Source organism: Mirounga leonina, unplaced genomic scaffold, assembly GCF_011800145.1.
Source record: "Mirounga leonina isolate KUSES-001 unplaced genomic scaffold, KU_Mleo_1.0 Mir_168, whole genome shotgun sequence".
NCBI lineage: Eukaryota > Metazoa > Chordata > Mammalia > Carnivora > Phocidae > Mirounga > Mirounga leonina.
The window spans coordinates 30,328,400-30,354,877 of record NW_023270426.1 but is presented as its reverse complement, the minus strand read 5'-3'; the positions used below and the strand labels follow the sequence as shown (position 1 = coordinate 30,354,877).

The window sequence follows — 26,478 nt, the reverse complement described above, 5'->3', positions numbered from 1 at the left end:
AATAACTAAAATCATAAATGAAAGTGGGAACACATGACTTCCAACCTTACCTTACAGAAATAAAAAAAAACGAGGGTGAACAACTGTACATCAACAGATAACATGTAGATGAAATGGACAAATTTCTAGAAAAACAAATTATGCTGTACATCAACAAATAACATCTAGATGAAATGGACAAATTTCTAGAAAAACACAAATTACTACAAAAACTTTAGAAGAAATATAAAATCTCAACAGACCTATAACAAATAAAGAGTAATCTACAAGTAAAAATCTGTAATAAGAAACTTTCCAACAAAGAAAAGTCCAGGACCAGATGACTTGAGCAGTGAATTCTACCAAACGTTTAAAGAAGAAATAATACCAATCTTTCTCAAACTTGTCTGAAAAAAAAAAAAAAAAAAAAAGACGAGGAGGGAACACTTTCTAACTCGTTCTATGAGCCCAGCTTTACCCCAATACCAAAACAGCTAAAGACATCAAAAGAGAAGAAAATTACCAATTTTCATTATGAATATAGATGAAAGAATCTTCAACAATGTTCCAGCAAACCAAGTCCAACACTATATTAAAAGATTATACATAATGAGCAAGTAGGATTTATCCCAGGAGTGTGAGAATGGTTCACCATAAGAAAACCAGCCAAAATAACACATTGCATTAATAGAACTAAGACAAGAAAAATGTGCAAGATTATCTCATTTGACCCAGAAAAAGGCATTTGACAAAATTCAAGACCCTTCATGATGAAAACACTAAAAAAACCTAGGAATAGAAGAATACTTCTTCAACAAGATAAAGGGCTTTTACAAAAAAACATACAGCTAACACAACACTCAATGGTAAAAGGTACTTACCCTAAGAGCAAAAAAAAAAAAGGCAAAGATGCCTGCTTTTGCCATTGCTATTCAACAATGTACTGGAATTTCTAGCCAGAGCAATCAGGGAAAGAAAAGAATTAAAGGCGTCCAAACTGTAAAGAAGAGTAAAACTATCCTTATTTGCAGATGACATGGTCTCATAGAGAGAAAATCCCACGGAATCCACAAGGAAGCTGTAGGGCTACAAAATGAGCTCAGCAAAGTTGCAGCACACAGAATCAACAAAGAAAAATTGGTTGCGGGGCGCCTGGGTGGCTCAGTTGGTTAAGCGACTGCCTTCAGCTCAGGTCATGATCCCAGGGTCCTGGGATCGAGTCCCGCATCGGGCTCCCTGCTCCGCGGGAAGCCTGCTTCTCCCTCTCCCACTCCCCCTGCTTGTGTTCCCTCTCTTGCTGTTTCTCTCTCTCTGTCAAAATAAATAAATAAAATCTTTAAAAAAAAAAAAAAGAAAAGAAAAATTGGTTGTTTTTCTGTACACCAGGAATTAACAATCCAAGAAGGAAATTAACGATTCCATTTCCATAGTATCCAGAAGAATAAAATACTTTAGAATAAGTTTAACCAAGGAGGCGAAAAATTTGTACTCGCAAAAGCTGCAGAACATTGCTGAAAGAAATTAAGGAAAAGACAAATGGGGTTTGGGGTAACAAAAAGTTTTGGAACTAAAGAGTGGTGGTGGCTGTACAGCAGCGTGAACGTACTTCATGCCACTGAATTGTACACTTAAAAATGGTTAAAATGGGAAATTTCATGTTACATGCATTTCACCTCAATAAAATTTTAAAAACAAAAGAAAAGATCAAGCAGTTGTACACTTCCCTGAGTAGAGACGGAAGGGCCTGTTTTTATCATGGGCAAAGTCACTTCTTGGTAAAGGATTCTGACGTCGATATGAGACCCAGAAGAAAGGGGAAGCAGCGTCCCTCGTTTGGGTGGTCTTCGAAAATGCTAGGGTCTGTACTGTGGGTAAGTGGCTCGTCACCTTTCGCATCAGGAGGGAGGCTTCCTGGGGCTGGGCGTTGGGGAAGAACTAGGACAAGAGGGACCCCAGGAAGATGTCCAGTGGGGCAACATGACCTTGTAACTCTAAGAAGAGTGATGCCCAATTTTCACTGTCCAGTTACAAAATTTCCTTTCCTTCCAGTATACTGAACCTCTTGTTTATTGAGCCCTATACTGTATGAAGGCACTGTTGGGGTACCATGAAGACACTGGTGGGTATGACCTGGGCTTCCCCCACAAGGAACCTTCATTTGAGTGGGATAGAAAAAGAAACACAAATAAACACATAATATTTGTAAATTATATTAATGTCACAAAGGAATTAAAAATTGGGGCTGAGAAAGAGTGCAGTAGCTGAGACCTTGTGTTCAGCAAATGGTGTTTAGTGTATAAAGGACAATAGGAAACCCCCTATGTCAAGATCTGAGAGTAGAATATTGAAGGAAAAGGGAAGAGCGAAGGTCCTAGGGAAGGACGAAGCCTGTAGTTAGTGAGGGTCAGATACATATAAGGTCGTGTAGTTGGAGGGTCTTGAGTGAGGGCAAGAATGATCAAGTACAAGGGCGGCTGGGGAAGGGAGATGGACCAGGTAGAGCGTGGTAGGCACGGTGAAAAGTTATTCACAAACTGCTGTCATCATTGAAACTTTAGAATACTTATAATAAGGATGATCTCTCAGGCTTGGCTACATTTGGAGGCTGTCCATGGAAGAGCCTGCATGGGCAAGTTCTACAGGTGCACAGCAGGGAGCAAGCCTGGAGAAGCCAGCTGGTTACGATGCCAAGGACAGATCATTAGGAGAAAGGTGGTTGAAGTGAGAAGCAATAGGCACGATGGGTTTGTGCCACGGCAAAGCCTCCCTTGGAAGGCTGTAGAAAATACTTGAGGACGGGCAGCAGGCCCGAAGCCCGTTCTATGAACAACAGCATGTGGACTTGGATAAATTGACTGTGAAAGTATATAGTGTCCCTGGAGGACTAGAGACATGAAGGACATTGAGAATGTTTATTTGTTTGCAGAGCTACCAATTGGAGTGTCTTCCAGGAAACTGTAAGATTTGAAATGAGAGCTTGAAGAGGGCAATAACTGAATGAAGTTCATGGCAGAGCCAGAGTCCCCCATGAAATGTTCCTGCTCTGCTAGGAACCCCAGCGCTGCCCAGGCCTGCCATTTCAGAAGCCTGGGTGTTCAGTGACTCTGTGCCTTCACAAAACAGCAACATGGGTTGCTAAGCAGCCCTCCCACCAGAAGCTCTCGAACCAAGGGCGTCAGGAAGAGTCCCGTGACCCTGGGTCTGGTTGGCACCTGCTTACCTGGGAGGAATCACATTTCCTCCTCTCTTTCTCCTTCTTTGCCAGACGTTTCTTTTTCTTGTGAAGAGGTTTGGACTCCAGAATCATTTCTTCGAGTTCGAAGGTGGGGTCACAATTCAGCCTGCCTTTCTGCAAGAAAGACCAGTTGGCTCAGTCCTTTGATTCTGGGTCATTCTACAAATACGCCAGCAGGAATAGCACCTAGTTTTGATGGAGCTGTTCAAGAATAAGCAGCTGCGATTCCTACTCTGTTTTAGATAATTTATGGCCGGCATTGTTTTTCATACTCTCGATTTTATATTTTGTTTGTTTTCTAAACTCCCCACGAGCCCTCAGTGAGTGAGAAAGGAAATCAAACTCCAGTTGTTTTTCTAAAGTTTGAACTTGTGAATTCTGTTTCTCAAAGTGTGTTTGACGATTATATATGTAGATCCCAGTCACCTGAGTTGTTGGCCCAGCTGCCCAGTTCCCCGGCCAGACCTCCAGAGTCAGTGATTCTGAACAGAGGCTGAGGAAACTACATTTTTAACAAGCTTCCCAGATGATTCGGATGGACGGTAAAGTCAGAGACTCATACATAGAGCCTCTCCTGAGGCAGGGTGGCTGGCTAATGGCTGTGGTGTGTGCATAGGAGGAAGAGTGGACGCAACAGGAGGTGTGTGTAGATCTCCACAGTGTCATGCATCCATCAGCCAAGGTACATGCTGCCCCTACAGGACTCTGCAACACGGCCAGGTAAGACCTACACCTACCTTCTTGGTGATCCATAAGAGAGCAACTCCCCAACAGAATTCCACCACACTGCCTACTCATGTCTCCTACTGTGCTCTTTCACCAACCCACCCACCAGTGCGGCTCCCTCTGTTTGCACAGGACGGATCACACCCCACAAGCCCTCGGAATGCGCCTTCCTTGGGCTGAACCACAGAAAACTATGAACTGACTCAATTGTACCCTTTAGGAGTTCATTTTTCTGCCCGTCTATCTGATACTGAATGTGTAGACTCAGACTGGCAGAGGGAGGCTAGAGGCCTCCCTTGGGTCCCTTGGCCGAAGCTTCTGGACTCCAGCTTTTACCAGCGGTCTGCAGGAGGCCACAGATGTCCCCTAGCCAGGTATTCACCCAGTGGGAATGATTTCCCTTTGGCTGTTTAGTCCTTATGAATGTAGCTCTGTGGCAGTGAACCACTAAAGGAAGAGGGGTGAGTGGTAAAAAAAAAACCCAATATTTTCAATGCTGTGACTCACAGAACTCCTGGAAACAGATTTCTACATCTTTGAAATCTGAGAAAACACTGTTCCTCAATGAGCAGATTCCGGGGAATGACTATTTGGAGGACCAGGGCTTCCTTCCAGTAGAAGCATACCACAAAAAGTGATTAGGAGCTAGAACTCCAGATGCTGATAGATCTGGACGAAAATCCCACTTGGCCACTTGCTAGCCACGTGACCTTTGGTGGCCCATTTACCCGGTGTGTGCCTCCATTGTCTCATCTGTGAGACAGGGATTGGGCTGTCTTACAACACTGGTGGGGTTATCTAATGAGACCGTGTTTGCAACTGAATGAGAGTTACTATGGGTTTTTTAGGATTGACTCACGTTAGGAATAAAGCCTGGAATGAGCCTCTTCTGCAAAACTGCATCCCAGTTCATGTCATTCATATATGGGAAGTTCTGAACATCAGACAAGTGAGAAAATCGTTGGTCTGGATTAGGCTCAAGTAGCTGCCAATGGAATACAAACATCAAGATCATAATCAAGGTCAACGTGGGGCAAAAAAAATCATACAGATTCCCTCTAAAAGTTTTCAGGTGTGGGTCTGAAGAAAACAAGGTAGAGTTCCCCTTCCCTAATCCTATCAAATAATAAAGATAATCCATACATAAATAATGTGATAATGCACGGATAGAATGAGCTGTAAGTAGGTTTTTGCAGTGTGGTGAGTGAAAATAGATTGTCCTATTGAGTCAAACATACCTTTGATTCCCGACTCCCTTACTTTATTAACTGTGGGCAAGTTTGTCCTCTAAACCTTAGTTTGCCCTCTATAAAAAGGGGATAATAGCCTATTTCGTATGGTTGTAGCTAGGAATAAATGAGGCCATGTATATAAAGTACCTAAGAGAAGGTCTGTCCTTATTAGGTGGTGAATGCTCATGCGTTTTTACAAATGTAATTAATTTCCTACTAAAAGTTTTAGCTGTTCATACAATTAATCAAAATATATTGGATGTGACACAGATAAGATGTAACCAAGATTACTGTTACAGTTTGGGGTTTTGCTAAGTGTGATTAAAGATTCCGCCCCCCCCCCCCCCCCCCCCGTAACTGCTCCACATCAGTCCTGTTGGTCAAATGGGAAATGTCAGTTCTGCTTGAGAACACTCCTGGAGACTATAGCTGTGGATCATCGGAGTGTAATTTTGGGGTGAGGAGGGCTATCTTGAAATTGAGGACAATTTGCTTATGGAAAATGGCCCCTCCCTTCTTCATCTTTGACATTATCAATATCCCTATTCCAAAACAGGGAACTTGACCCCAAAGGCAGGAGGCACAGGTGTGAACCCTAGGCCCTCAAAGCTCTTGTCCTTCACCAGCCACAACCTGTGCGATTTTCCCTCTTCAAAGAAAACCAAGTGCATCCTGTGGGGCTCCTCATTCTTACCTCCATATAATCATTCAGTGCATACGACTGAGCTGCTGCTACAATTGCCACTAATCTTTTCCATGAACATGGGCACCCTGAAAATCTGATGGACACTATGGACCTCGTTTATTTCAAATACCAGATTTTACCACCTGTCAGGCTCTGTGCTAGGTGCCAAGGTAGCATGGTGAAGAAGCCTGATGTGGTCCCTCCTCATAGGCCTTAGAAGACAGTAATCATTAGCCCAAGAATCACACACATATAATGCATAAGTGCAAATTAAAAAAAAAATAGTATGAAGGAAAGATAGTGTTATGTGAGCTTACAACAGAAGAAAGCTTCCTGAGGAAGTGATATTTAAGCTGAGATCTAAAGCTGTGCTTCTCAAACTATCTGTGTAGAAGGGCCAATTTTTTTCTATTTCCTACCCGGTGAGATCAGTGTGTACCATGTACAACTTGTGATTTGAGTTAATACCCTGTTCAGTAAGATGAGTCCACTGACCATGTACTTAGAGGCATCAGCAGTATCACATTGCTATAACAGTTTCTAAATGCTTCTCTCAATTTCTATACTTCTCATGGACCTGTAGGGAACAATGCATGGACTTGAACCAGTAAGTGAATCCCACTGAGTAGTGTTGATCTAAAGGAGGGAGCTGGAGGAGCTGGGGATGGGGGTACTGTTCCAAGCAGAGTGTGTGCAAAGGCCCTGTGGTAAGAGATAGATAAATGATGGTGAGGAAGGAGAAGAAAAGAAGAAGAGAAAAAAGTCTATGTGTAGTCAAAAGGGGAACAAAAGTCCAAAATAAAGCTTGAGTGGTAGTCAGAACCTTTATACCATACAGATTATTTTGATCTTTATTCTGAGAACGATGAGAAGACAATAAATTTTGCTTTGAACAGATCAGTATGGGGCAGAGGGGAGAACTGAATGGAGTGTGTAAAAATGTCCAGGACAAACCAGTTATAAGGGAAGACCTGATGGTAATAGGACTGGGGAGATGGCAGTAGAGATAAAGAGAAGTGACAGAGTCAAGAGATATTTACAAAATCAGGTTACTTGGCCATGAATTGGATATGGGGATGATGAGTGACTTCTGGTTTCTGGCTTCCATAACTGGATGAATGGAGGGGCCACTCACTGAGAAAGGGAACATCACAGCAAGTCCAGGAAATAGCGATCAGGAACTCCATTTTGGATACACTGAGTTTGACATGGCTCAACAAGAGGACACATGTCTTGCCTTAATGGAGCCACGTGTTTGCAAGCTGTTAGGTGCAAAGCCCACTCTAGAAATGTGTATTATCGTGGCTGCCGCCAATATTATAAACTAACTTCTCACCCCAAACCAGAGGGCATGCTTCTTTTTACCACTTCCTTTTGTCATGCAGTCCTCCTCCTTACCTTCTTAAGTAGTGACACCATTTCCTGTGACCAGGCAGAGGGGTAAGTCACAATAGCTGTCTCAAACATGTGTGCAATTTCCTTGCTGGAGGTGCTGGAGCGAATATGGTACGGTCTCTTGAGGGCGAGAAAAAGGAAGAGTCTTCATTTTTACAGGGTAAAGAAAAAATTTTCCTTTGCCCATGTTCCCAAGCTGAATTTTCAACCAGTAAAATCTCAGTATCATTTTCTGATCCCTTCCAGCTGACTGTTGTTTTCATATGCAAATGTGGTCTACTGTTGCCAGATCTTTTATTTAAAAAAAAAAAAAAAAAAAAAGACACCAGAAATCTCTAGTTTCCTGTGAAATCTCAGAATTTTTAAAAACTTAGTAAGTCCATTGGGCCAAATGAAACATTTCTAAATGTACACTAAATCCACCTCTGAGATACCAATCTGGGACTGTTTTGTAAGGCAGCTTACATACGTATTTACATAGAACATGGGACAAGTGCTCAGTAAATGAAACTTAAAAAAAAAAATGTTACTTAAATGTTGATTATAAAGAGATCCAGAGTTTTACTCCACCTCTTTGTGCTTTTTGAATCGGTAATAAGTTCAGGATAGAATGTTACCCAGAAAACTTTAACTCCAGTCCAAAATGCTATGAGTTGCTAGTTCTGTGGAGTGGGGTGGAGAACTTTATGATGAGGTATAGTATTTTTACCTCTGAGAGAACCAAGTTCTTTTATAGTTTTAACTTTGGGGAAAAGAAAACAGTGGTTTTGTTATATTTTTCACAGCTGTCCACTAGAGAGCAGCCTTTACCTATATTAATTTCTCTATTTCATAAACTAGATTTAGGGGTTTTTATCTTTTGTGTGAACTGTGAGCTACTTAGGGCCAGAGATCATCCCCTACTCATATTTGTGTCCACTGGACCTAGCACCTACTAGGTGCTCATTACATGTTTGTCGAATGAACACAATTTCCATATTAGATTAAGCAACAATGAATGGGACAGTTAATATGGATATGTACATTCATCAAGTGCCTGGCCCTTTCAAGAACTTAATAAATGACTGTGGACTGATGGAATAAATTGGGAGAGATGGAAGAATTTAATATTCTTCCTGTTGTAAATTAGTATTAAAAGGTAATGTAATTATAGATGGCTAATAGACACAGAAAAATATGCTCACCATCACTCATCATCAGGGAAATACAAATCAAAACCACAATGAGATATCACCTCACACCTGTCAGAATGGCTAAAATTAACAACACAGGAAACAACAGGGTGTTGGCGAGGATGTAGAGAAGGGGAACCCTCTTATACTGTTGGTGGGAATGCAAACTGGTGCAGCCACTCTGGAAAATACTATGGAAGTTCCCCAAAAAGCTAAAAATAGAATTACCTACAATCCTGCAATTGCATTACTGGGTATTTACCCAAAGGATACAAAAATACTAATTCGAATGGATACATGCACCTTGATGTTCATAGCAGCATTATCAACATAGCCAAATTATGGAAACTGCCCAAGTGTCCATTGACTGATGAATGGATAAAGAAGAAATGATATATATATATCACTTCATATATATATATATACACACACACACACACACATATATACGAATATTACTCAGCCATCAAAAAGGAATGAAATCTTGCCATTTGCAAAGATGTGGATGGAGCTAGAAGAGTATTATGCTAAGCAAAATAAGTCAGAGATAGACAAATACCATATGATTTCACTCATGTGTGGAATTTAAGAAGCAAAACAAACGAACATGAGGGTGTGGGGGGAAGAGGCAAACTGAGAGACAAGTTCTTAACTATAGAGAACAAAGTGATGGTTACCAGAGGAGAGGTGGGCAGGGGGACAGGCTAAATGGGTGATGGGCATTAAGGAGGACACTTGTCATGATGAGTCCTGGGTGTTGCATGTAAATGATGAATCACTGAATTCTATACCTGAAACTAATATTACACTGTTAACTAATGGAATTTCAAGAAAAGCCTGGGGGAAGCAAAGGTAATGTGATTAAGATCTTGAGGCAAAAAAGGATTTGAGTGTTAAATTGAGGCACTCGATTGGTGTTTGTTCCTTCATCTGTCCTTTATCTGTAAAATAAACCACCACATGAGATTGTTGGAAAAATTAAATGACATAATACATGTAAAGTTCTCCAAAGAGCAGCTAACACATATTACACACAATGCAGGAGAGAGATTTGTATTATTCGTGAACACAGGCTAGGAAGGGTGGATATAAATGTGAGTAGTGAACAGCAAGATGAGTCATCAATAAAGGTGACGTGAAGAAAGGCTTAACTCTACACATGGTATGTTAATGTCAAGTTAGTTGGGGAACCACCAAGTGCTAGGAGTTGACTCCCTAAAAGGGAGACTGGCCAAACTTTATTTTTTTTATGCAAGGTCTAAACATACATATCTCCTGCATATTTTTTTCCCACAAGACTGAATAAAGGACTGTAGATAATTGATCTGTCTCAGTAACAATAGAGCGGAGATAACCTGTGTAACTTAGTCTCAGAAAGGAAGTGCTGGGTACCTTATCACCATGATCAACGCTTATGGAGTGTTTACTAGCCAAAGGCACCGTGGGTCACTGCATGGGATTCACTCCATGTTTATACCCTTAAGAGTTGGAGCAGGTTGGGCACGCTTCAGCTTCCAGGGTTATATATGTATGGACATACGCTTTTTTCTTTCTTCTAATTTCCTTCTTCATTTCATTGCTGCTTCTAAACATACTGTTCCTCACTAAAAACATAAAAGGATTTGATAAATGAATAAATTAACTGATAAATGCCACGGACAACTAATTTAAGTGTACTTTTTCCTTTTACTTTAGAAGGCCATGTGACTGAACTTAATATTTTTCACGATCTGTCAACTTATTAAAAATAGTCAAATTGCCTTTGTTTTATACAATAACTTATCTTTCTCGTTCTAAAACTTTAAATTTTTTTTTAAAGATTTTTATTTATTTATTTGAGAGAATGAGAGGGAGAGCACATGAGAGGCGGGAGGGCCAGAGGGAGGAGCAGACTCCCTGCTGAGCAGGGAGCCCGATGCGGGACTCGATCCCGGGACTCCAGGATCATGACCTGAGCCGAAGGCAGTCGCTTAACCAACTGAGCCACCCAGGCGCCCCATCTCGTTCTAAAACTTTAAATCCATGTTAATCCATCAACTATGAGAACTGCATATTTATTCATTTGCCAAATGTTTACTGAATGCCCATGATGTCCCAGCACCTCTGTTGGATACTGGGGATACAAGAATAAGAGAGACATGATTTCCACACTGGTGGAGAGTGTCAGAAACCATAACTATTTATATAGACTCTGCACACACACATACACACACCCCTAAATCAACAGAATGCATGCTATAAAGAAATTACAGAGTGCAGTGACAGGGTATATCAAACAATTCTTACCCAGCATATAAAATAAGAGCAAGAATATAAAGAATGAATAAGGTGGAAAAAGTAAAACATTAGACGGGAGAAAATGAGGTGTTGTGCTTATGGTCTTATTTCAGGAGTACAAGAGCAAAAGAGTTGCAGCCAAGGATATATAATTAGTGCAAAACTATGCGTGTACCTATTGGAAGCTGACACTTAAGGATAACCCAAGGCTAGAAAAGACGGACCTTGCCTTTACAATGCAGACAAAGGAGATTAATAGCTAAGGGGACCATTCATCAAGATTGCAGTGAAGTTCAGAAACCACAGAGATGTCAAGCATGTTTGTCTTTGAGGCATATATTGGTCTATAAATGAGAATTTGTAAATGTGGAGGAGATCATGGTTTAGTGCCCGTCCTCTGTAGTTTCGTTGTGTTGATAGTTGTAATTAAATGTGATTAGCTAGGTTTTGAAACCTAATTACCTACAGCCCACTTGGTGATTCTTTGCTAGAATGTGGCAGAATTGATATAGTGCCTTGTCCCCCAATTCATTCAATACACACTTGGTATGTTTCTATTTAAAGTTAAATACTGGGGATGATACTGAACTGTATAAGGCACACGCTTCACCTTAATGAATTTATAATCTAATAATATAGAAGAGATTATGTAAAATTTGATATACCTTGAAAAACTCACAAGGATAATACTTTACAAAATGGATTTAAATTCAATAATCTGTTAGTACCCTTTCTTCACCTCCCCCCACCCCAAAAATAGAAAGAAAAAAAAATAAATCTGACAATGTTAATACATCATATCACAGAGAACTACCACAGAGATAAAACCGTATGGGAGGGGGAAAAATATTTTCTGGGCAAAATTCTTCCTAGGCATTTTCTTAGTTTAAGAAATGCCTTCTTTAAAAGGAAGCCACTCTAATTAGCCCCCCAAACTCAGAACCCAGGAGCCAAATGACAGAGAGGAATCCAACAAGACAGGGCATGAAGGTGTTGTATTAATAATTCACACTCACATTGGGGAACTATGTCGAAGTTAGAATCCTGTACCGTGACTGCAAAGTGCTTTTCTTTAAACAAACAAATATATTTCCACAAGATATTTAGTGAGGTGCCCTGATCTTCCCTCTCCGGGAGTTTATAATACTCATATTATTCATTTAATTTTACCTACAGTTAATGTTAACTCACATGCTTGGATCCATATGTAGGAGAGTGAATATGTGCCCAAATCCCAAGTATCACATGGCACAGTGCTTTCACCTTGCAAACAAACTGCTTGATTTTAGAAAAAAAAAAAAAAAATCCATTCTTTCATTCTAAAAATGAAACTTGCTGGAAGAGTAACCAAAGAGAAACGCAATTCCAGCATACCCGGCCTCTCAAGAGTTCATACGCCGTCACTCCGAGGGACCACCAGTCCACAGCAAAGGAATAGCCTGCTTCTCTTCTGGAGTTGAACATCTCAGGCGCTGAAAATACAGAAAAGTTTGGTCCGTTTTACAGCCTGGGACATTAACAAATCTCTGCTCCCAACGTGTTCCTCCTAAGGCACATTACCAGGGTAAATAAAAGGAATAAACACTGCTGTGGGTGTTTATCAGCCCTTGCTAGATTGCTTGCAACAGGCAAAAATGGCTAGTTTTCTCGTCTCAGCGGCTTCATTCATCAGCCAACACACAGGCATGCACAGGCCTTGATGGGCAAATTCTCCTCTTATTTATATCCCGTAACTATTAAAAATTGGATCCCGCAAGGCCTCAAATGTTCAGCGGACCCTAAAATCAGGGAGGCTGGGAAGATGTTATTTGTTGCCTTGATTTGAAAGGTTTGTGCTAAAGGACTGAAATGTGTATTCCTGCTGCAAACAACACTTAGAATTTGGTGCAAGGTATATTGGATTGGCTCTCCATCTCAGTCATCTAGAAGACCCAAGGACAGCATTCACAGCCTACTATTGGTGGTGAGGGAGAGAGAGGGAGGGAGTGGGCACTCTGCGAAATAGAAGCTTTCACATCAGGTGGAGAAACTTACACCTTGTAACACAGTTATTTGAAAGGACTCCAAGGGAAGGCAAAACTACAGTCAGTTTTGACCCCAATGGTGACCCCTAGTTGTGCCTTTTCTAAGCACTTTGATGCCCTGTGCACCTTCTTCAAACTCTTCCAAGAATACACCTAGCTCGTGAGGGGTAAAGCACAAAGCAAGGGCGGTGTGCTCACCACTACACTTCTAGCATCTACCATTGAACCTGGCATTTAGGGCCACTCAACAGAAATGTGTTGACTAAATAAACGACAAGGAGTCAAGTCAACAAGCAAGGGTGGCAGTTATTGGCTCCGGAGCCACACCGTCTGGGGTCAGAACCTGCCTTTACCACTCATTCTGACCTTGAACAAGTCAGCTGCCGAAGCTTGAGAGTCCGCATCAGCAAAGTCAAAATAAGAAGATCTTTAGAGAGGTGAGACATTAAATGAGATAATGCACGCGCGAATCTCAGCTCCACGCTTGGCCCCTAGGGAGCGCTCCAAAAACTAGTCACGGTTCTGGAGAGGCAAACATTCATAGGAATGCGCATTTTACTTGTCAACAGCTATCCACAGTTGACCCACGTCTCTGGGACTAAGGCGCTGGCTCTGGACAAAAGAAACTGGCGTGACGTGAGGCCTGCACATGGTCTTGACCTAGCTAGGGTACTCAAGTCCCAAGTAAAATCCTGCAGACGCCATCCAATCCGAGGTAGAATGTTGACATCCTGATGCCCAGGACTGACCCTGAAGATAAGAGCCTCATTCCCCAGTGATTTCATCTCCCACACATCACTGCCTCCTATCTTTTTTTTTTTAACGCATTCTTTTTTTTTTTTTTTTTAAAGATTTTATTTATTTATTTGAGACAGAGAGAATGAGAGACAGAGAGCATGAGAGGGAGGAGGGTCAGAGGGAGAAGCAGACTCCCTGCCGAGCAGGGAGCCCGATGCGGGACCCGATCCCGGGACTCCAGGATCATGACCTGAGCCGAAGGCAGTCGCTTAACTAACTGAGCCACCCAGGCGCCCCGATCACTGCCTCCTATCTTTAAGTCACAGCTCCCCATCAGTTTGGGAGATAATGGCCCTGACCCCACGGTACCCCCTAGACTGGATGGAAATGGGCTTTATTTCCACTTTCCCTTACCAGTACCCTGGGTGACAGGTGACAGGCATCTCATTTAGGGAGACAGCAGAGAAGTCTGAGGGAGGAACAGGCCATTGTGCTAGGAGAATGCCTCACATCTGGGTGTTTTCAATTTGACAGTATTGTGAACAATGCTGTCATGAACGCTCCTAAAAGTCCACACATCTATAGGTTATGTTCCTGGAAGGGGAGCTGTTGGGGATACGATGTGCGTCTTCACACATTCTGGATAATGCCCAACTATTTACCCCAGTGGTAGTACCAATTAACACGGTGACCAGCAGGGTATCAGAGTTGCTTTGCTCAGCCTCCTTACCTACGCTTGGTGTTAATTTGCCTTTTGAATTCTGCCAATCTAGTAAGCTTTCATTGTGGTTTAAATAGACATTCTCCTGGTTATTAATAAGCTTGACCACATTTTAATGTGTCTATTGGCTATTTGGATTTCCATCACTTGGTTTTTCAGGTTTTACAATACCTAGACAGAATATTTTTTTTTTTAAGATTTTATTCATTTTTAGAGAGCGAGGGGACAGGCAGAGGGGGAGGGAGAGGGACAAGTAGAATCCTTGTTGAGCATGGAGCCTGATGTGGGGCTCGATCTCATGACCCTGAGATCCTGACCTGAAATGAAACCAAGAGTCAGATGCTTAACTGACTGAGTCACCCAGATGCCCCAAGATAGTAGATTCTTGGTCAAGAAATAAAGAAAGGGCCTCAAACCTAATCCATAATTGTGATGCAATAGAAATAATTAATGAAATTTACAAAAAAATATTCTAAATTTCATCTATCCCAAAAATCTGTGAATAATAAAGGTTTTCTGAAAAAGAATAAAGACATAGACTTGCATCTCATGTATTAAATTATATTATAAAGCTGTAATAAGATTTGAAGACCCACAGCATGTAGATGCTGGTATATAAGGATATTTAGTTTATGATGAAGATATTGTAAATCAACATAGAAAAGGTCTTATTTGATATGTCATCTCGAAACAATTATTTAATGATCTAACAAAAAATAAAGTCAGATCCTTATGACATATCTTCAGTCAAGATTATATGTAACTGGAATAAGGAAAGATACGAAACTATAACAGTATTAAAAACATTAGGTAACCATATCCAAAATCTGGAGATAAGAAGGTCTTACTAAGAATAGTATCAAAGGTAGAAATTATAAGGGTGCCTGGGTGGTGCATTTGGTTGAGGGACTGACTTTGGTTTCAGCTCAGGTAAGGTAGGATCTCAGGGTCATTGGATTGGACCCCTCCTCAGGCTCCGCGCTCTGTGTGGAGTCTGCTTGGAACTCTCTCTTTCTCCTTCTGCCCCTCCCCTCCTTGCATGCTCACTCTCTCTCCCTCTCTCAAATAAGTAAATAAATCTTAAAAAAAATAAATAATAAAAAAGGTAGAAGCTATAAAAAAGACTAATGGTGTGATGATGTTAAAAAAATAGTTCATTACATAAAAATGTCATAAGAACAACAGCAAACTAAAAGGTAGGAAATCATATTTATAATGATTCACTATAATCATATGATACACTATATATTCTGAATATATAAGGCTCCAGATACACTATAATATTCTGAATATATAAGGCCCCAGGATTTTTTATATAGTCAATAAGAAATAGGATAAAAATATTAACACCCTAATAGAAAATGAGCAAAGAATATGCACAGTTTACAAAAGAAGTCAGAGAATTTCAGTATTAGTATCATGAGGGACCATTTTAAATGATCTTTTCAGGAAGATTAAAGATATTCATTGTGCAGCCCTGCTGAGAATGCAGGGAACTGAATATTCTCAGACACTTTCGGAATAAATGAGCAGAAATCAATGTGAACCTTCAGGAGGAAAATGCATTAACACATAAATATCCACTGACCAGGAATTCTTTGAATGGGACTTCATCACAAAGATAGACAAGTTGCAGCACCTATTTCTGCTAACAGGAGTTTCATTACAAATTTATGTTTCAAAATGAGAAACAACCTAACATTCAACAATAAAGAATTGGTTCAATTTGATGCAGTCCTCTAATTCTGGATTACACGATCATTAAAAATGATAGTTCTATACACGGGCATGGGAAAAGAAGCAGAGTATCATTTGCCAAGACCCAGGCTCTGGAGTCAGAGAGAAACGAGGGGCAATTCTGGCTGACGCAGGTTACACCTGGAGCCTGGAGACAAGAGAGGTCGCCCAGCATAGCAGAGCGTTCGGGCTCTGACCCTCACAGCGGAATCCCTTCCTCCACAGGGGGCAAAGTGCTTTATTTCTCAATTTGTGCATTTCAAGGGGGAATAACAATAGTGTTGGCCTCACGGAAGTTTTGGTTTCAACGATGTCATACATGCACTTAGAACAGTGCTTGGCACTTAGGAGGAGCTCAGTGTTGGCCACTGTTTCTTCATCATCATCACCATCATCATCACCACCACGAGTGCTACGGCTCGAGATGTTTTCAGATGTGGGTTTAACTTTGTGCTCCACCAGTTACCCGCTGTGTGATTATGAGCTTCTTTCACAGGGTTGCTTTGAGAATTTCATGGCCTAATAAATGCTAAAAGCTTAGCAAAGTGTTCAGGCCAGGATAACTGCTCATTGTATGATGTCTATTGTTATTATATTATAAAGTGAAAATTTAGGTTACAGGGGCGCCTGGGTGGCTCAGTCGTTAAGCGTCTGCCTTCGGCTCAGGTCGTGGTCCCAGGGTCCTAGGATCGAGCCCCGCATCGGGCTCCCTGCTCAGCGGGAAGCCTGCTTCTCCCTCTCCCTCTCCCCCTGCTTGTGTTCCCTCTCTCTCTCTGTCTCTCTCTGTCGTAAATAAATAAATAAAAAAATCTTTAAAAAAAAAAATTTAGGTTACAAAAATTCAGGATGATCCAACTTTAAAAAAAAATGTGCGTTTGTGTGTGCACAGGAAAAAAAAAAGTCTGGAAGGAAACCATAAATATCTACAAGGGGAGAAATTAATTTAACTTCTTTTTGCTTATCAGCATTTTACACGTTTTCCATAGTGAATTTGCTTTGTTTTTAATTGGGAAGAGAAGAATGTTTTCATTGGTTAAGCTCTAAGTGATCTGGATTATATTCACACAGAGGTAGGAGGGAGGGCGAGGAAGGAGGGGAGGGAGTAGGGAGCTGAAAGGAAGGTGGGTTCAGAACCGGGAGAAACCGCTGTATAACGAACGTGCTCAGCACCTCATCTTAGTAGATGTCATATATTCCTATCATCGTCAGTATTTTGTCCTTGTTTTCTTTCTTTCTTCTTAGAATATTTTTTTCTTTTTGGGGCACCTGGGTGGCTCCCTCAGTTAAGTATCAACTCTTGGTTTCGGCTCAGGTCACGTTCTCAGGGTCCTGAGATCGAGCCCTGTGTCAGGCTCCGCACTCAGCGGGGAGTCGACTTGGGACTGTTCCTCCCCCTCCCTCCCCCTCCTCCCACCCCTCCCCCCACTCACGCACCTGCAGGTGCACTGCACAGGTGCTCTCTGAAATAAATAAATAAAATCTTTAAAAAAAGAATATTTTTTTCTTTCTGTAACTGCTAATTCGTATCCCACAGGAGCGCTAAAAAATGGGCATGGGTGCTGGTGAATGTCTGTTACCTAGATATTACCAAATTTGGATCATAATTTTTTTTTTATTAAAGATGTTATTTATTTATTTGACAGAGAGAGAGACAGCGAGAGCAGGAACACAAGCAGGGGGAGTGGGAGAGGGAGAAGCAGGCTTCTCGCTGAGCAGGGAGCCCAATGTGGGGCTCGATCCCAGGACCCTGGAATCATGACCTGAGCCGAAGGCAGATGCTTAACGACTGAGCCACCCAGGCACCCTGGATCATAATTTTTAAAAAAGAAGCAGCAGATTTCTACCTAGGACACCTCTTAGAAAGACTCTTACCAAAAAATCAAAGGCAAAGGCAACCTTTGGATTCCGAGTTAAGGGATGACAGATACTCATTTATACTGAAACAAGAAACATTTCTAATAGTTTGGTTTACCTAAATGGATTTACAACCTTTTACGGACCACAAATAATTTCTAATAAATTTCTCCTTTAACTCTCTTTCGGGAAGAAGCCTGACTTTCTGTAGTCAGAGCTTACTTTAAATCTAAGCTTTTTCAATTATTAGCCATGTGATCTTGGGCAAATCACTTAGCTTCTTATCTTCTCATTGTAAAATGGTGGTAATTACAGTCTGCTTCATAGAGTCGCTGAGAAAAAAATAAATGAATAAATGAACGTTAAACATTTAACACAGCGTCTGGCCCATAGAAAGCTTTCAATAAATATTGGTAATTGTTAATTATAAGGGTGAAGTTGGAAAAGCAGAGAGAACCTTGAATGCACTCCAATTTCCTAGCTCCGTGTTGTGAAAGGGCCCGAAATGCCATATATGAGGAGAATTAAATTATACGGATATTGTACTTAAAATCACTGGGGAGAGAAAAGAAGGGTAGCCTCCCTTTACTCCTCTCACCATGGAAACCAGGCCTAGAAAACCCAGATGCACATTCTGATTTGGCTCCAAGAAAATAGCCCTTAATATGGAAACCCAGGAAACCTGCAGAATATATTCATCAGACCAGCGGGCTCAGGTATTCCCTTTTATCATCTGAGAACTGTGAGTTTTAGGCAGAAAATAGGCTGAATTATATGTGCCCATTATTTTAGAAGTGACAAAGGAGATTTATTCCCCGCGCTGGTAATAGGAAGCCGGGAAATTAGTAGTTGTTCAAATATCATCTAAAATAAGACTTATTTTTTTCCCCAGAGGATTTCTTCTCTTGGGAAGTGAGGTGGCCCTGTATGTAGGGGTTTTCTTTTCCTCTCTCTAGTTATATGAGGAAGGGAATGACATATTAAAAGTGGCTTTGCTCTTACCCTTGATTTCAAGGTCAAATATTTTGCTCATAAATGACTCTGAACATATTTAGTCAGTACAATTCACTCCACCCCCTAATTCCACTGGCTTAACCAGTGAATTATCGGCTTTAAGCATCGCAATTAATTAGGGTAGAAGCAGAAATAGGTTTTTTTCTTCCATCATCTGCAACAACTATGCAGTGTCTAGCTTCCCATTTGTGTTGGGTAGGGGGCTCCCTTAATGATAGTTCATAGTCTCTTGCTTAAAACATTTTAATCCTTTTTGCCCATTAAAACATCTACTTCAGAAACTTTAAAATTCAGTCCTATGAATTTAAAGACTAATCTCAAGTCTGATTCAGAGCTCTCTCATACCACGGGGCTAGATTCAGCCCCCTTGGTGTGAAGATTGCCAACCTGGCTGTCATATCCCTTCTCCCTTTTCCTAGAAAGTACCATTTGTTTTAGGACATGGAAGAGGGAGAGTGGAGGCAGAGGGATCCTAACACAAATGCTCTGGGGTGATCTCTCTTTAGTTGCTTCTAATAGCTGACGTCACTCCTCGTCTATAGCAGAGTTTCTCAACCCTGGCTGCATGGCAGAATTACCAGAAGAGCTTTTCAAGCACCCTGTGCTTGGGGGGCACCTCCAAGATCCTGATATAGTTGAGCTCTATTGGAATTGGTGGTGTTTCTAGTAAGCCACGCCAATAGGAACCGCCCTCCTTCCAGGCTACTGGCAGGGTCCCTCACAAGCTGGATTCCACCCTCTGGCTAATCCAGACACACGCTCAAACACTGCTGTCTGTCTCCTAACGTTATGGTCCCCAGAAAGACTTAACTCCATGGACAGATCGGGCTCTGTGGGTACCAGGACCAGTCAGCATATACGGTGAGGAACCAGACATGGACCAAGCATGGAAATCCAAGTCACTCACCTCACAGTTACCCACAGACTTTCCAGATCATTCTCTTGAGATCTGACTCACCTGTCCTACGTGGGGAGAGCGGAAAAGCCCCTCTTCCTGAATCCCTTTGGGGAAAGGATAGCAGTTGTCTCTTTACGTTTCTGGGGATGGGTGGGAGACAAGGCTAGTTCTGCCACAATGGCGTCTACACAGAGATGCTCCAACAAGAGCACTTAAGAATTTGTAGTAATTTGTGAGTGTTAACATAATTAAATGTGAGACCTTATTGACAGTTTTGGTACCTAACCTTATCCTTTTAGTCACCCTCGGGGTGTATTTTGAATCTTCAGGCAAAATCCAGTTCCCCGTCTTTAAAAAGGAGAACTCATGGGTTTGTCATGGTGCTAAAACTAAAAGTAAAATGACATCTGGGAGGCGCTGTGTGAACTTGACAGTCCTATGTGTGTAATGCGGGGTTATGTAAATGATGGGTATAGTAGTTCTTATGTCACTTATCACCATCCGACTTATTACTGTACTTCTATTTGATTCTATTTTTTATTTTTAAGAAGATTTTATTTATTTATTTATGTATTTATTTATTTAGGAAAGAGAGAGAGAGCTTGTGAGTGGGAGGGGCAGAGAGGGAGAGACCAAGCAGACTCCACTGCTGAGCACAGAGCTCGATGCTGGGCTTGATCTCATGACCCCGAGATCATGCCCTGAGCCGAAACCAACTGACTGAGCCACCCAGGTGCCCCTGATTCTATTTTTAAAAACTTCTCTCACTAGAAGGTAAGCTCCACGAGCCGGAGACCTTGTGTATTTTGCTCACTTACAGGATCACCTGCCGTGGATACCGTGCCACGCCCCCAGAGGCAATTCGCAGATATTTATTCAATCAACCACCATTCTTTGTTAGGAAGTGGGTAGAAGCTGTCCCGAATAACTCGTTAAACAGTGTTTCGAAGCGTGCTTTGACCTGAATCAAGATCAGATTGGGCGCTTGCTAAATGGAGCCTCCTGAGGCTCACCTCAGACCCGTGAACTCAGACGCTCCCCAGGTAAAGTCACAGGGGAACTTGGCATTCCTAGCTGCAAGTGTCTCCAGATGACTGGACCCGGAATAAATGTCTACAGGGACAAAATGGCCAAGCCTTGCTCTTAGCACCGCCGCTCACGGAGCCCGTACCCATGTAAGGCTTGGTGCCCGCCGCCGTGGTGAGCCGCGTCTCCCTGGGCAGCATCGCGGCGACGTTGAAGTCTGTGATGTGCACGTGCCCTGCAGAGACAAAAGCAGCACACAGAACGGTAAGCCCCATCCGACTCCGCGGCACAGCCATGCTTCTAACAGCCTCTGGAAGCTTAGTCTGTCAATTCTCGCGAGCCGGGTGCAAGTGTGCAAGTCGCAGCACCGTTATTCTGCCCTCACGACCAGCATGGTCATCAACCAGCGGAGTATCCGTTGGCAAACCTGCGGTCCAATCTCAGAAACTTTTAAGCTGCCTGGTTAAGAGCTCCCACTCTAGAAAGTCCCCTTACGATTTTTTTGTTGGCAACATTTTAACTTGGTGACACCTGTGAGCATCAAGAGGGAGGCAGCCGAAAGGCATTCTACGTATCAAATTTTCAATCGTTTTTCCAAGTGTCTCTTAGGGGATTTTTTTTTTTTTCAGAGATAAATATCGCTACTCTAAAGCTGACACAAATGTGGATACATGTATTTATTTCTTTGCCAAGCAAGAGTCCTTTTTCCTCCTTGGTTCTCTGACATATCATGAGTATTTTTTTGTCTGATAGTTGAGGTTGTCCTCTACCCACCCCCAACAAATAATGTATTAGGGGAAGGCAGGGGCAAAAAAGTCAAGTTTTATTTATACAGAGGCTGTAAGATGAGCCCTGGGTAGCGAGCCAAGAGACCCAAGTTCTGCCCTGAGCTCTGCCCCTAATATATCATAGCCTTTCTGTCCCTTTTCTATGTTGAACCCAAGTTTCTTTTTGTAAAAAAAGAAGAAAGAAAAAGAAACGGGTGGACTAGCTCATCTCTAGGGTCTCTCTCGGCTCTGACACTCATAACATAGAGTGTGGGTCTCCTACCTCCGCTCCTCACGGAGCAGCCCCCGCAAAGTGTTAGGGTCCCTGCATTTCCAGCCGGAAGGAGGATGAGGGCCGTAGCAGCTGCTCAGGCAGGCAGCCCGATTTGTTAGCTGTTGGCACAAAATTCATACGCTTGCAGAGGCCCTTGAAGGGTTGGCATTTCCATTTCCCTGCTCTGTGGTTCTGATGAGACGCGGCTGCTATTGGAGGGGACGTCATCTGATCCTTCTTCCGTGTCTCCCAGCCCACACTCCTCACTGCCAAACCGCTCAGTCTGCTCCCTGACAGCATCCAGCGTGCTGCTGAAGACAAACCTCACTGCCTTTATTGCTGGGGTTTTGCTTTGTGCAAAAAAGTGTTTTGTGTCGCTGATGTGATGACATTTTAATAAAGTAAGGGTAGCACTCATCGGGTTGAAAGTGAAGATATTCTTGCCTGAATGGTACCAACAGATAATTCTGGTAACTCTTCTATCACAGTATAGGTTGTCTCCGTTTTTCCTTTCTTTCTCCCCCTGAGTCATGCTCAAGTGGCTCACTGATACAAATTAGGTCAGCCTGGAGACACTGTAGTTAAGAAGAGCTTGTTCTCTGGAGTCAGACTGCCTGCCTTCAAGTCCAAGTGTGACCACTAACTCACTGTGTTACCTTTAAAGGTGACACCTCTGTACAGTTGGGATGGCAACAGGAATTTTCTTGTGAGTTTATTGGGAAGATCAAATAAAATAATACCGTGGAAGAACTTCGCATTTGGAAGGAAGAAAGGGTTCAACTGTTGCTCCTTCTCATGATCAGAAACCCCACACACCCCGAACACACATGCCTGGACTTGACTCTGCTGAGACTCGGCTAGCACTGGGACCGTAGGAGAGCCAGGCATCCTTGTTAGAAACAACCAGAAACTCCACAGGTGATGCAGATGAGCAGGCAGGCATGGGACCCTCTACTTTAGTCTGAGCGGATGTCCGGAGCCAACTCAATCCTGAGATTATCCATGCTCTTGTAGAAATAAAAGGTAGAGGATGTTTTCGAGCCCCGTGGTGCTGAAGGTGTGGTTCGTGGACCAGCAGCACCAGCACCACCTGGGAGCCTGTTAGAAATGCAAATTCCTGAGCACTACTCCCAGCCTATTGAATTAGAAACTGAGGGTGGGACCCTTGTACTTAAACAAGCCTCCCAGGTGATTCTGACGCCCAATAAAGTTTGAGACCACTCTTAAAATAAGACCGGCTTGGTAGAAGATCCCAACCCAGTAAGTACTCATCATATATCTTTTGAATTTGTTGATAGAATGCTGAATTTTATCTTTCAGTAGTGTTTACATGTATTTGATGAACTGCCATTTTCCAACAGTTTAGCCTAGCGAAATAGTCCCTATTTAATAGAAAAGTTGTTTGTGGTTAATTTCACAGGGCTCAGAAGTAGCAGAGTTGGGATCAGAATTGAGAATTTGGTGCAGGACTCCTTTACTGAGTTACGAATTTCCCCAAACTTTTTGTGCTTTATCCGAAGAGATGGATAAACTGAAACAATCCCTTCCCGGTTGGCTTAGAGTTTGTCTCCCGCCAGGGGGCACAGTATGGATGGGGAGAAACTGTCTGAAGGCCAGGATCTGCTGCCTCCACCCACTAGAGGCCAATAGCACTGCTCACTCCTGGCTGGAATCCTGACCATGAAAATGTCTCTAGACACTGCCAGATGTCCCCCATGGAGACAGGATGTAGAGCAAAACCATCCCCAGTTAGAACCACTGCCTCAGTGTGGAGTTTTTCGGATACAAGGCTCAGAAAGTCCCTGATTTGGTACCCTAGAAAAGCATTTTTGCCTGTTCTTTTCACCTCTGTACCTTGAGACACAGAAGCACACTAAAAATTTGAATTGATAGCACTGAGTCATTTAATTCAACTATCATTATTGTCATTACTTCTACCTTTTTCTCACTCTGTTTCTGCCTGAGCATCTTGACCACCACAGCACTCCTCTGGCTGCCATAACCAGTCAGCAGGGGTTGCCCCCAGCTTTCAAACATTCCCACTACCCCAAAATGTTGAGAGTCTGGGTGCCACATCTCTGGGATTCTTGTTAAAAATGCATATCCTGGGTCACCTGGGTGGCTCAGTCGTTAAGCGTCTGCTCAGGTCATGATCCCAGGGTCCTGGGACTGAGTCCCGCATCGGGCTCCCTGCTCAGTGGAGAGCCTGTTTCTCCCTCTCCCACTCCCCCCTACTTGTGTTCCCTTTCTCGCTGTATCTCTCTCTGTCAAATAAACAAAATCTTAAAAAAAAAAATGCATATCCTTAGGCACTAGCTGAGACTTAGTGAATATGGTTATTAGGAATAGGGTACTGCTATTCTCTCTCTTTCTCGCTCTTCATATATTTATTATCTATGTATCTACCGATGCCTATAGATAGATATATAGATATAGGTATTTAGGGATAGATCGATTTTTTTTAAAGATTTATTTATTTTTATTTATTTATTTTTTATTTATTTTATTTTTTTTTTTTTTAAAGATTTTATTTATTTATTTGACAGAGAGAGACACAGCGAGAGAGGGAACACAAGCAGGGGGAGTGGGAGAGGGAGAAGCAGGCTTCCCGCTGAGGAGGGAGCCCAATGCGGGGCTCGATCCCAGGACCCTGGGACCATGACCTGAGCCGAAGGCAGACACTTAACGACTGAGCCACCCAGGCGCCCCAAGATTTATTTATTTTTAGAGAGGGAGAGAGAGCGAGAGAAAGAAAGAGGGCACAGGGAGAGTCTTAAGCAGACTCCATGCTGAGCACGGAGCCCAACATGGGGCTGGATCCTATGACCCTGAGATCACGACCTGAGCTGAAACCAAGAGTCAGACGCTTAACCGACTGCACCACCTAGGCGCCCCTAGGTAATTTTTTTTCTTAAAAAAGATGCTTCCCACTAGATCTTTAGTCCTGTGTTGGGACCCGGCAAGGAAGAAGCTGTTTAGATAGCATGCTTAGTGCTTCCTCCTAACCCCCAGACTGAGTATTTGCCTTTCTCCGTTCCCTGGAACTAGGGATGATATTAAGGAAACTAAATTATAGATGATGCCATAATTGTCATTTCCTCAGATATGCCAGGCAGACATTATTGTTCCTCTGGATGCAGCATTTATTTCCTGAATAATTTAAGACAACCACAAAAACTTAGACACTATGGAATTGATAGAATTGGATGGGATACTTAAGTTGGTAGGATATGAAAATATTTATCAGGATGATTGATGATGAGCCATCTGAGATCTAATGTCAGCCTGGGTTCTGAGCTAGTGAATGAGACGTTTGAGGAGAACAGTAACAGGTATGCTCTAAATTAAAAACATTTTTTCACTCCCATTCTGAATGTTCATTGACACGGTGGGAAGATTCTCCATTTTACAAAGGGCTTCAGCTCCTTTAAGTATCAGTCTTTTCTGATGAATATGAATGAATATGAATCAGTAAGAATAAAACCAAGTTTCTGCCTGTTGCCGGATGGCGCTGAATTAGAATGTAAGCAACGTGGTGTGATACACAGCTCACTTGGGGGAACAGGCGTAGGAGGCATGTCAGAGATAGGCAATTATCCTTCACAGTTGCTAAAATCCCCGTGCAAAAGGTGCGTGTGATGGCCCATCAGGGGAGAAACACTATAAATGTGGATGGAGAGGACAAATGAGGGTTTCTAGCTGGAGACATGGAAAATCACACCAGCAGACACTCGAAAATGCCCCCATTGATTTGTGAGGCAGCTGATTCTCACAGGAGTAACTCTACAGAATGTGCTCAGGGCTGGGGGGTATCAGGGATGTATTCATTTAAGAGTGGTTAATTACAGTCCCTGAGCAATGCCAGAAAGCCTTAGTTTCTCAGAACCTGCATAAACAGAGAGTAAATAACCTTAAAAATTTTTGTTCTTCAGAAGGGGATCCCCAGGACAATGTTTAGAGAATAGCTCTCTTGTTTGTTTGCTTCTATCCCCTTCACAGATCTGTTCCTTTCCAAAACAATGTTTCTCTTATTAACTGCGGTGATTCTCGAGTTCAGGATGAGAAAATAATACAAAAAAGTCCTATTAATTCATTGTTGAAACCCAAAACCTTAATAGTGAAAGCGTCATTGTAAATAGTTCACCAGGTAACAGGTGTAGACTGGGACGATCCCTCCGGCCAACTGGGATGGCCGCTCATACGCCCTGAACAACAGAGCCCCAGCCTTAGCAAGAGTAAAATGCCCCCCAAACTGGGCTTAGCCCCCTGCGCCCAGGATGGAAAAGCAGAACAGACCACTGAAGGCGTAGCTGCCTGAGAATTAGTGCCAAACAAAACTGCATAAACATAAGAGCTAACAAGTAGACACACAGAAGCTTTGGCATATCCCTTCTGGAACCGAAATAATTCTGTAGAAAGACAGGTAAGGGCCCAGCTTTCACTGACCACCTGCTATAGACAGAGCCACATAAAACAAGATGTGGAAGCCTTAGCTTGCTTCTTTAGGGGAGAAAGTCATACCTCATGGAATTATACTAATATTTATCTTCTGAGTGATTTCCTTGTGGCAGACACTGCAATCAGCACTTTATAAATAGTATGCTAGTTCATTTTTACAGTGACTCTAAGAATTAATTACTCCTTTGATTCGTCAAAAAACTGAGACTCAGAGAAAGTTTAGACAGTCTGTGGAAACTCTCAAAGCTAGTGATTGGTGAGGGGGT

General features: G+C 42.4%; 1 protein-coding gene across 1 annotated transcript in view; it reads right to left on the bottom strand.

Annotated features, from left to right (window-relative positions):
* Window positions 1-26,478, bottom strand: part of STK32A (serine/threonine kinase 32A) — a 120,159-nt gene that overhangs the window by 10,605 nt on the left and 83,076 nt on the right. Inside the window, exons 6-10 of the mRNA XM_035014410.1 lie at window positions 20,859-20,948; window positions 12,076-12,173; window positions 7,256-7,372; window positions 4,800-4,925; window positions 3,200-3,328 (exon numbers count right to left, since the gene is read on the bottom strand). Of these exons, the coding sequence (XP_034870301.1) occupies window positions 3,200-3,328; window positions 4,800-4,925; window positions 7,256-7,372; window positions 12,076-12,173; window positions 20,859-20,948 (560 nt within the window). The remainder of the gene's footprint in view (window positions 1-3,199; window positions 3,329-4,799; window positions 4,926-7,255; window positions 7,373-12,075; window positions 12,174-20,858; window positions 20,949-26,478) is intronic.